We start from the raw sequence: 13,345 nt of genomic DNA, 5'->3' as shown, positions 1-13,345 counted from the left end.
TACCCGGTGACCCAAATAGATCACCTCCCTCACTTGGAACGTGCACTTTTCTTCTTTTGAATGCACTCCAGCTTGCAAGAAACGTTTTAAATCTTTTTTTAAGTTTGCCAAATGCTCTTTTTCAGTGAATCCTGTAACCAATACATCATCTAAATAGGATATAACCTGGGGCAGTCCCTGCAGTAAGCTTTCCATTGTTCTCTGAAAGATGGCACAAGCTGAGGAGACACTAAAAGGCAATGGTGTATATTGGTACAACCGTTTTTGGGTATTAATTGTGACACATTCCCTGGAGGCATTATCCAATTCTAGTTGTTGATTAGCATGACTCCTATCAAGTTTTGTGTATTTTATCCCTCCTGCTAGCTTGGCATACAGGTCTTCAATTTTTGGAATGGGGGGCCTGTCTAGTTTAGCTACTTCATTAGCTGTCAGTTTGTCATCCCCACAAATTTGGACACCTTGGTCAGGTTTAAGGACAGGGACCATGGGTGCTGCCCATTCTGAGAACTATACAGCTTGTATAACGCCCAGTTTCTCTAGTCTGTTCAGTTCAGTGTCACTTTTCGCAGGGTATATGGCACCGGTCTCGCCTTCATGAAGCGAGGGGTTGCTTCCAGATCCACATGAATCTTGGCCGGCAGACCCTGGATTTTCCCTAGTTCATCCTTGAAGATGGTCGTGTACTTTCTAAGTAACTCTGGTAGCCCACTTGCTCAACTGGAAAACTTCAGACCATTCTAACTTAATCTCCTTTAACCAATTTCGCTCCAGGAGGCTTGGCCCTTCACCTGCTACCACCATCACGGGTAGCTGTGCCGATTGGCTACCTTGAATGTCTTCACCCATAAATGCGTGGAGCTAGGCGGCTGTTTCTTCTAAACTTAATTGATGTTCACCATTATTCAAATATCTGAAGGTATGTTTCCCAATTACACATACACACTCTCTCTCTCACACGCCATCTCTCTCTCTCTCTCTCTCTCACGCCATCTCTCTCTCCCTCTCTCTCACACACCATCTCTCATACACGCCCACTAGTGGTAGTGGAAGCTCCCGTGTCCAATTCCATTCTAACTGGTCTGCCATTTACTTTCACTGTGACAAATATTGGTTCTGTCTTTCCAACTTTCAGATTAAACAACGAGCAAATGTCTGAATTTGTTGTTTCAGGCTTCTCTACATTGTAGATTTCATTGGGCTTCTTCTTTTGTGTACAAGCCTGTTTGAATCTTTCCTTGCACTGCCTCATTATATGTCCATTTCTGTGACAATAGCATCATTCGATTTTTTAAAACTGCCAATTGCTAAAATACTGATTGTTTCCACCTCTATTAAAATTATTCTTCGATTTCATCGCTCAGTTATTTTTCTTTATTCTTCGGCTGGAGAGACTGTTCCCGCTTCTCGGCAGAGTCTCGCTTTTTCACGTCACATTCACTTGAGGTTTCCCACCTGATGCGGAGCACTGCACCATTTTACACTCTCTGTATTGCTTTTGAATCTCTTGCTATGCTTTCCATGGCCAGCGCTATCTCTAGTGCCTTCTTGAAATCCAGATTCACTTCGGACAATAATCTTTTCTGAACAGCGTCCTCTTTTACACCATACACTAAACGATCTCTGAGCATGTCGTTCAGAGTCATACCCAAATCGCAATGTTCAGTCAGCTGCTTCATATTTGCCGCGTAGCAAGCAATTGCCTCACCTGGGGCTTTATTTCATGACTTAAACCTGAACCATTGCATCGTGACTGAGGGCTTGGATTAAAAATGACTCTTTACGAGGTCCACCAATTCATCAAAATCCTTCGAATCTATCACACTGGGGGCCGTCAAACTTTGAATCAAACTGTAGGTTTTGCTCCCACAAATACTCAAGAGGATCGCTCACCTCTTCTCTTCTCCCGTAATCTCGTTAGCTTGAAAAAAGAACGTGAGACGTTCAATGTATTGAGACCAATCGTCTGTGTCTGGTTCAAAAGGATCAATTTTCTCAAATTATGGAATTTTGAGAGGGGATAACTTCTTCAATTATAACAGAGCTTGCTACTTACAATCACTGGGCGAGGCACAGTGCCAATTCTTTTTAAAACTTGATTTCTTCTGTTCAATCCTGTTTTATCCTTGTTGCCAGTTTGTTGTAGGGTGACCGAGTTGTACTGTTAGTAATAGAGTTGAACTGCAGACACTTATTAATTGTAAACATTAAGTTTACTTACAATATGCTCAGCAGCAACTACACGTATGCTTTCAACTCCAACTCTATATCTACACTGTCTGCTGGGGTAGCCCACACTACTCTCCTATTGGTTACTATAGATCATGTGATCTTTCCTAACACGTATGCTTAAAAATACATTACACACTAAATAAAACAATAGTTACTACATCTGTCTCTCTCACACACACAATCTCTCCCACACACACCATCTCTCACACCCACACACACACACACACACACACACACACTCTCTCTCTCACACACACCATGGGTGGGATTTTCCACACCCGCCCACCGCCAGGATTGTCCAGTCCCGCCGCAAGTCAATGGACTTCTGGCTGGGGCACCGCCTCACTCATGGACGGTCCGGAAAATCCCAGCCCATCTCTCTCACATCCACCATCTCTATCCCCTCTCTCACACACACACACACACACACACACACACATATACATTATGAAATGAATTAACTTTATCTGTTAGCTTCCTGCAGCTCAGTCCCTGCACTGTCATCACACACTTCATCTTACCCACCAGAGTCCTTTATTTGGGGGGAGGAGACGTTTATCTGGCCCTCAGAGACAAGAGAACCAGCCTGACCGGATCTGTTTCAGCCCCTGGGTATGCAGGATGCCTAACACACCGACATCCATCAGACTTTTGTATTCCTTCCAGTTTCTAACTGTTCCCAATTCATTATGTTACAATCCAAACTGGCGACATTGTTTGGCAGTCATACCAAGTTTGATTGGATGAAAAATGCATTTCCCTGTTTCTGAGGAACCTGTGTAAGGAGTGGATTGGGAATGATGAGAATGGCTTCCAGCAAACATTTGGAAAGATGAAATGGCCACCAACGTCAAGGTTAAAATGAGAAAAGCGCAGTCAGCCTATTAAACACGTTTCTTCCAGCGACCCCATTACCTCAGTCATTGACCACCTCCTCTAAGATCTCTGGAATGGTTCCCTCATCGCAGATAGATCCCCGAATATCAGCGTGATCCCATCTGATTGGTTCTTTCCCTGCTCCCGGATAGACCCCCTGCCTACTAGTGCAATCGGTGTGTCAGAGATGGTTGTCAGTCGTGTTTCCTGCTGAAGATAGTTTCATTTTGGTATCAGAGGCTGCAGGGCCAAGACCCCAGCTTTCATTTCCTGGATGAAGTGCGAGAAACCTCACGCATCTGGAGGAAGGTATCATGACCCATACAAACAGTAACAAGGTGAAAGGTCACAAGGTTAAAGCACGGATAGGGCACGTGGCAGTTTGTCCTTCAAATACTGAGCTCCACGAGTGTGGCTGGCTATTGATTCACGGCCACCGTTTGCCCATTTGCTGAGTGAGGGGTGACGATATGGTTCCCTCAGGGAGTGGAGGGTGGGATTGGGAGAGCAAATGACTCTGGAACCAGTGACCAGCATTCAGTCACTGCAATGGTGGGTGACTCGGGCAGAGGGAAATATGAATGAACAGGGGGGTGAGAAAGATGAATCACATCACTTCAACGCAATGAGAAAAAGGTTCCATTAACACTGCCGCTCACGGGGATGGCCACCAATACAGTAAACCGCGTTTTGGGTGCATTTAGATTTGGGAATGGCTGAAATCAGTTGCTCCTGAGTGAAAGTAACAATGTTCTCTCTGTTCTGCAGACATCCAATCTTTATCTTTATGACAGTGTCTTGTTGCTGGCCGGAGCCTTCCACAGGAAGCTGGAGGATCGAAAGTGGCACAGCATGGCAAGCCTGAATTGCATGAGGAAGTCTACCAAACCCTGGAACGGAGGGAGGTCTATGCTGGACACCATTCAAAATGTAAGAAACTTCAACTGCTGAGGAACTGAACCAAAAATGTGAGTGCTGAAAACGCAGAGAGTGCGCGCAGGCTACGCGGGGACTCAGTGGACTTCCCGAGCGGCCCCTTGATCCCGTGAGAATCCCAGGCCCTTTGCCGGGCCCTGTAGGTGCAGATTCTCAGAGGAGAATCAACGGGTTTACATTTCTGGCCTGGGACCTTCATCAGAACCGGAAAGTTAAAAACCTGTTGTAGCAATGTAGCAGGGCTGAAAGATTGAAGCAAGAAAGGTGTAGACAGCAGGTACTGTAATCGCTGAGAGAAAGGTGTAAACAGCAGGTACTGTAATCGCAGAGAGAAAGGTGTAAACAGCTGGTACTGTAATCGCTGAGAGAAAGGTGTAAACAGCAGGTACTGTAATCGCTGAGAGAAAGGTGTAAACAGCAGGTACTGTAATCGCAGAGAAAAAGGTGTAAACAGCTGGTACTGTAATCGCAGAGAGAAAGGTGTAAACAGCTGGTACTGTAATCGCAGAGAGAAAGGTGTAAACAGCTGGTACTGTAATCGCTGAGAGAAAGGTGTAAACAGCTGGTACTGTAATCACAGAGAGAAAGGTGTAAACAGCTGGTACTGTAATCACAGAGAGAAAGGTGTAAACAGCAGGTACTGTAATCACAGAGAGAAAGGTGTAAACAGCAAGTACTGTAATCGCAGAGAGAAAGGTGTAAACAGCAGGTACTGTAATCGCAGAGAGAAAGGTGTAAACAGCAGGTACTGTATTCGCAGAAAGAAAGGTGTAAACAGCTGGTACTGTAATCGCAGAGAGAAAGGTGTAAACAGCTGGTACTGTAATCGCAGAGAGAAAGGTGTAAACAGCAGGTACTGTAATCGCAAGAGAAAGGTGTAAACAGCAGGTACTGTAATCGCAAGAGAAAGGTGTAAACAGCAGGTACTGTAATCGCAGAGAGAAAGTTAAGCGCAGGTAGAGATGCCATCTCTGTTAACTAGAAGGGAGGGAGTAAATTGCTTTGTTAGACTCTCTCAAGTACTTGTGACCCTACTCATTCCTTCACATTCACTTGGGTTGAGTTTTATTCCATCTCCCTGCCCCCACACCCCTCCCACCCCACTGGCACCACTTGCCTTTAGTCTCTGCCCACTCCACATTGTTTTAAATAATAGCCGCTCTGAGCTGCAAACGCAATGAACAAGGAAAACCTCCAGCTAATTCCCAGAGCCACTATGTGACCTGTCTCACTGATGAAGGCAGTTTGCATTTTGTGCCCAGGAAACCTGAGAATAGAGGAAATGAAATCTCAAAATCGAGCCATTGCTTTGAGAATTGAGCTAAGGATGTAATGCTGGACAGACATTGAGTCAACTCATCTCTTACCATTCACTGGCTCAAAATCTAAAGAGAATCTGAGTCACTCAGCTGTGGGTGACGGTTCTCAGTTCTGGAATCCTCCAGCTGCTCATCTGATACCAGCTTTATGGAAATTCTATTACATTGCTACATGGGGATGAAGTTGTGCTTGTTAATACAACGACTGGCTTGTGTCTTTTGATGGAAAGGCTCCATCGCCATTTCTCACTAAAGTGGGAGTTGATGGCTGTTGCGAGGACTGAGATTGTAAAAAATTGCATTGGATCAGATAAACTGCAGATTGTATCAGTGATGTTGTCATGGAGATTAAGTTGTGTCTGCGGGAGCAGGAATTGTCTTTCTGGCTGAACGGTAATGTTCACTTTCTTAACCAAAGGCTGCCCCATGTGATTACACAGAGAGACTGCACCATGTGATTACACAGAGACTGCACCATGTGATTACACAGAGAGACTGCACCATGTGATTACACATAGACTGCACCATGTGATTACACAGAGAGACTGCACCATGTGATTACACAGAGTCTGCACCATGTGATTACACAGAGAGACTGCACCATGTGATTACACAGAGACTGCACCATGTGATTATACAGAGACTGCACCATGTGATTACACAGAGAGACTGCACCATGTGATTACACAGAGAGACTGCACCATGTGATCGCACAGAGACTGCACCATGTGATTACACAGAGACCGCACCATGTGATTACACAGAGAGACTGCACCATGTGATTACACAGAGAGACTGCACCAGGTGAATACACAGAGAGACTGCACCATGTGATTAGGCAGAAAGAGCACCATGTGATTACACAGGGACTGCACCATGTGATAAGGCAGAGAGACTGCGCCATGTGATTACACAGAGAGACTGCACCATGTGATTAGGCAGAAAGTGCACCATGTGATTACACAGGGACTGCAACATGTGATAAGGCAGAAAGTGCACCATGTGATTACACAGAGACTGCACCATGTGATTACACAGAGAGACTGCACCATGTGATTACACAGAGAGACTGCACCATGTGATTACACAGAGATTGCACCATGTGATTACACAGTGACTGCAGCATTTGATTACACAGAGACTGCACTATGTGATTACACAGAGAGACTGCACCATGTGATTACACAGTGACTGCACCATGTGATTACACAGAGAGTGCACCATGTGATTACACAGTGACTGCACCATGTGATTACACAGAGAGACTGCACCATGTGATTACACAGAGACTGCACTATGTGATTACACAGATACTGCACCATGTGATTACACAGAGACTGCACCATGTGATTACACAGAGACTGCACCATGTGATTCCACAGAGACTGCACCATGTGATTACACAGAGAGTGCACCATGTGATTACACAGAGACTGCACCATGTGATTACACAGAGACTGCACCATGTGATTACACAGAGACTGCACCATGTGATTACACAGAGAGACTGCACCAGGTGATTACACAGAGAGACTGCACCATGTGATTACACAGAGAGACTGCACCAGGTGATTACACAGACACTGCACCATGTGATTACACAGAGACTGCACCATGTGATTACACAGAGAGGCTACACCATGTGATTACACAGAGACTGCACCATGTGATTACAAAGAGAGACTGCACCATGTGATTACACAGAGAGACTGCAACATGTGATTACACAGAGAGACTGCACCAGGTCATTACACAGAGACTGCACCATGTGATTACACAGAGACTGCACCATGTGATTACACAGAGAGACTGCACCATGTGATTACACAGAGGCTGCACCATGTGATTGCACTGTGACTGGTCCGCGTGATTACACAGAGACTGCACCATGTGATTGGAGAGAGACTGCACCATGTGATTACACAGAGAGACTGCACCATGTGATTACACAGAGAGACTACACCATGTGATTATACAGAGAGACTGCACCATGTGATTACAGAGAGACTGCACCATGTGATTACACAGAGAGACTGCACCAGGTGATTGCACAGAGACTGCACCATGTGATTACACAGAGAGACTGCACCATGTGATTACACAGAGACTGCACCAGGTGATTACACAGACACTGCACCATGTGATTACACAGAGACTGCACCATGTGATTACACAGAGACTGCACCATGTGATTAGACAGAGAGACTGCACCATGTGATTACACAGAGAGGCTACACCATGTGATTACACAGAGAGACTGCACCATGTGAAAACGCAGAGACTGCACCATGTGATTACACAGATAGACTGCACCAGGTGATTACACAAAGACTGCAGCATTTGATTACACAGAGACTGCACCATGTGATTACAGAGAGAGGCTGCACCATGTGATTACACAGAGACTGCACCATGTGATAACACAGAGACTGCACCATGTGATTACACAGGGAGACTGCACCATGTGATTACACAGAGACTGCACCATGTGATTACACAGAGACTGCACCATGTGATAACACAGAGACTGCACCATGTGATTACACAGAGACTGCACCATGTGATTACACAGAGACTGCACCATGTGATAACACAGAGACTGCACCATGTGATTACACAGTGACTGCACCATGTGATTACACAGGGAGACTGCACCATGTGATTACACAGAGATTGCACCATGTGATTAGACAGAGACTGCACCATGTGATTACACAGAGATTGGACCATGTGATTACACAGAGAGACTGCACCATGTGATTACACAGTGACTGCACCATGTGATTACACAGAGAGACTGCACCATGTGATTCCACAGAGACTGCACCATGTGATTCGACAGAGTGCACCATGTGATTACACAGTGACTGCACCATGTGATTACACAGTGACTGCAGCATTTGATTACACAGAGACTGCACTATGTGATTACACAGATACTGCACCATGTGATTACACAGAGCCTGCACCATGTGATTACACAGAGACTGCACCATGTGATTACACAGAGACTGCACCATGTGATTAGACAGAGACTGCACCATGTAATTACACTGTGACTGGTCCGCGTGATTACACAGACACTGCACCATGTGATTACACAGAGACTGCACCATGTGATTACACAGTGACTGCAGCATTTGATTACACAGAGACTGCGCTATGTGATTACACAGAGAGACTGCACCATGTGATTACACAGAGACTACACCATGTGATTACACAGTGACTGCAGCATTTGATTAGACAGAGACTGCACTATGTGATTACACAGAGAGACTGCACCATGTGATTACACAGAGACTGCAACATGTGATTAGACAGATACTGCACCATGTGATTACACTGTGACTGGTCCACGTGATTACACAGAGACTGCACCATGTGATTGGAGAGAGACTGCACCATGTGATTACACAGAGACTTCACCATGTGATTACACAGAGAGGCTACACCATGTGATTACACAGAGACTGCACCATGTGATTACACCGAGAGACTGCACCATGTGATTACACAGAGAGACTGCACCAGGTGATTACACAGAGACTGCACCATGTGATTACACAGAGAGACTGCACCAGGTGATTACACAGAGACTGCACCATGTGATTACACAGAGACTGCACCATGTGATTACACAGAGAGGCTACACCATGTGATTACACAGAGACTGCACCATGTGATTACACAGAGACTGCACCATGTGATTACACAGAGAGACTGCACCATGTGATTACACAGAGAGACTGCACCATGTGATTACACAGAGAGACTGCACCATGTGATTACACAGAGAGGCTGCACCATGTGATTACACAGAGACTGCACCATGTGATTACACAGAGAGACTGCACCAGGTGATTAGACAGAGATACTGCACCATGTGATCACACAGAGAGACTGCACCAGGTGATTACACAGAGAGACTGCACCAGGTGATTACACAGAGATTCTGCACCATGTGATTATACAGAGACTGCACCATGTGATTGCACAGAGAGACTGCACCATTAAATTACACAGAGAGACTGCACCATGTGATTACACAGAGACTGGACCATGTGATTACACAGAGACTGGACCATGTGATTACACAGAGACTGGACCATGTGATTACACAGAGACTGTACCATGTGATTACACAGAGACTGCACCATGTGATTGGAGGGAGACTGCACCATGTGATTACACAGAGAATACACCATGTGAATACACAGTGACTGCACCATGTGATTATACAGAGACTGCACCATGTGAATACACAGTGACTGCACCATGTGATTACACAGAGAGACTGCACCATTTGATTCCACAGAGAGTGCACCATGTGATTACACAGAGACTGCACCAGGTGATTACACAGACACTGCACCATGTGATTACACAGAGACTGCACCATGTGATTACACAGAGACTGCACCATGTGATTAGACAGAGAGACTGCACCATGTGATTACACAGAGAGGCTACACCATGTGATTACACAGAGAGAATGCACCATGTGATAATGCAGAGACTGCACCATGTGATTACACAGATAGACTGCACCAGGTGATTACACAAAGACTGCAGCATTTGATTACACAGAGACTGCACTATGTGATTACACAGAGACTGCACCATGTGATTACACAGAGAGGCTGCACCATGTGATTAGAGAGAGACTGCACCATGTGATTACACAGAGACTGCACCATGTGATAACACAGAGACTGCACCATGTGATTACACAGGGAGACTGCACCATGTGATTACACAGAGACTGCACCATGTGATTACACAGAGACTGCACCATGTGATTACACAGAGAATGCACCATGTGATTACACAGAGAGACTGCACCTTGTGATTACACAGTGACTGCACCATGTGATTACACAGGGAGACTGCACCATGTGATTACACAGAGACTGCACCATGTGATTAGACAGAGACTGCACCATGTGATTACACAGAGACTGGACCATGTGATTACACAGAGAGACTGCACCATGTGATTACACAGTGACTGCACCATGTGATTACACAGAGAGACTGCACCATGTGATTATACAGAGACTGCACCAAGTGATTACACAGTGACTGCACCATGTGATTACACAGTGACTGCAGCATTTGATTACACAGAGACTGCACTATGTGATTACACAGATACTGCACCATGTGATTACACAGAGCCTGCACCATGTGATTACACAGAGACTGCACCATGTGATTACACAGAGACTGCACCATGTGATTACACAGTGACTGCAGCATTTGATTACACAGAGACTGCGCTATGTGATTACACAGAGAGACTGCACCATGTGATTACACAGAGACTACACCATGTGATTACACAGTGACTGCAGCATTTGATTACACAGAGACTGCACTATGTGATTACACAGAGAGACTGCACCATGTGATTACACAGAGACTGCACCATGTGATTGGAGAGAGACTGCACCATGTGATTATACAGAGAGACTGCACCATGTGATTACACAGAGAGACTGCACCAGGTGATTACACAGAGAGACTGCACCATGTGATTACACAGAGACTGCACCATGTGATTACACAGAGAGACTGCACCATGTGATTACACAGAGAGACTACACCAGGTGATTACACAGACACTGCACCATGTGATTACACAGAGACTTCACCATGTGATTACACAGAGAGGCTACACCATGTGATTACACAGAGACTGCACCATGTGATTACACCGAGAGACTGCACCATGTGATTACACAGAGAGACTGCACCAGGTGATTACGCAGAGAGACTGCACCATGTGATTACACAGAGAGACTGCACCAGGTGATTACACAGAGACTGCACCATGTGATTACACAGAGAGACTGCACCAGGTGATTACACAGAGACTGCACCATGTGATTACACAGAGAGACTGCACCATGTGATTACACAGAGACTGCACCATGTGATTACACAGAGAGACTGCACCAGGTGATTACACAGAGACTGCACCATGTGATTACACAGAGACTGCACCAGGTGATTACACAGAGACTGCACCATGTGATTACACAGAGACTGCACCATGTGATTACACAGAGAGGCTACACCATGTGATTACACAGAGACTGCACCATGTGATTACACAGGGAGACTGCACCATGTGATTACACAGAGACTGCACCATGTGATTACACAGAGAGACTGCACCATGTGATTACACAGAGAGACTGCACCATGTGATTACACAGAGACTGCGCCATGTGATTACACAGAGACTGCACCATGTGATTACACAGAGAGACTGCACCATGTGATTACACAGAGAGACTGCACCATGTGATTACACAGAGAGGCTGCACCATGTGATTACACAGAGACTGCACCATGTGATTACACAGAGAGACTGCACCAGTTGATTACACAGAGAGACTGCACCAGGTGATTAGACAGAGATACTGCACCATGTGATCACACAGAGACTGCACCATGTGATTACACAGAGAGACTGCACCAGGTGATTACACAGAGAGACTGCACCAGGTGATTACACAAAGATTCTGCACCATGTGATTATACAGAGACTGCACCATGTGATTGCACAGAGAGACTGCACCATTAAATTACACAGAGAGACTGCACCATGATATTACACAGAGACTGGACCATGTGATTACACAGAGACTGGACCATGTGATTACACAGAGACTGTACCATGTGATTACACAGAGACTGCACCATGTGATTGGAGGGAGACTGCACCATGTGATTACACAGAGAATACACCATGTGAATACACAGTGACTGCACCATGTGATTACACAGAGAGACTGCACCATTTGATTCCACAGAGAGTGCACCATGTGATTACACAGAGACTGCTCCATGTGATTCAACAGAGTGCACCATTTGATTACACAGTGACGGCACCATGTGATTACACAGAGAGACTGCACCATGTGATTACACAGTGACTGCAGCATTTGATTACACAGAGACTGCACCATGTGATTACACAGTGACTGCACCATGTGATTACACAGAGACTGCACCATGTGATTACACAGAGAGACTGCACCATTTGATTCCACAGAGAGTGCACCATGTGATTACACAGAGACTGCTCCATGTGATTCAACAGAGTGCACCATTTGATTACACAGTGACTGCACCATGTGATTACACAGAGAGACTGCACCATGTGATTCCAGAGAGACTGCACCATGTGATTCGACAGAGAGTGCACCATGTGATTACACTGTGACTGCACCATGTGATTACACAGAGAGACTGCACCATGTGATTACACAGAGATTGCACCATGTGATTACACAGAGAGACTGCACCATGTGATTACACAGTGACTGCAGCATTTGATTACACAGAGACTGCACTATGTGATTACACAGAGACTGCACCATGTGATTACACAGAGGCTGCACCATGTGATTACACTGTGACTGGTCCGCGTGATTACACAGAGACTGCACCATGTGATTGGAGAGAGACTGCACCATGTGATTACACAGAGACTGCACCATGTGATTACACAGACAGACTGCAACAGGTGATTACACAGAGACTGCACCATGTGATTACACAGAGAGACTGCACCATGTGATTACACAGAGAGACTGCACCATGTGATTACACAGAGATAGCACCATGTGATTACACAGAGAGACTGCAACATGTGATTACACAGAGAGGCAGCACCATGTGATTACACAGAGAGACTGCACCATGTGATTATACAACCACTGCAACATGTGATCGCACGGTGACTGCACCATGTGATTAGACAGGCTGCACCATGTGATTACACAGAGATTGCACCATGTGATTATACAGTGAGACTGCGCCATGTGATTACACATTGACTCCACCATGTGATTACACAGAGAGACTACACCATGTGATTACACAGAGACTGCACCATGTGATTACACAGAGACTGCACCATGTGTTTACACAGAGACTGCACTATGTGATTACACAGAGACTGCACC

At 45.6% G+C, this 13,345-nt stretch overlaps 1 protein-coding gene across 1 annotated transcript in view; it reads left to right on the top strand.

Moving 5' to 3' along the window:
* LOC144668716 (glutamate receptor ionotropic, delta-1-like) overlaps positions 1–5,003 on the top strand; it is a 621,802-nt gene extending 616,799 nt beyond the window's left edge. Inside the window, exon 7 of the mRNA XM_078531049.1 lies at positions 3,877–5,003. Coding sequence (XP_078387175.1) covers positions 3,877–4,059 — 183 coding nt within the window. The 3' untranslated portion in view covers positions 4,060–5,003. The remainder of the gene's footprint in view (positions 1–3,876) is intronic.
* The last annotated feature ends 8,342 nt before the right edge of the window (positions 5,004–13,345 follow it).

This window comes from Cetorhinus maximus, chromosome 27 (genome assembly GCF_964194155.1).
Source record: "Cetorhinus maximus chromosome 27, sCetMax3.hap1.1, whole genome shotgun sequence".
NCBI classification, from domain to species: Eukaryota; Metazoa; Chordata; class Chondrichthyes; order Lamniformes; family Cetorhinidae; genus Cetorhinus; species Cetorhinus maximus.
The sequence above is the reverse complement of the archived record's forward strand: the minus strand, read 5'-3'. Positions and strand labels throughout refer to the sequence as shown.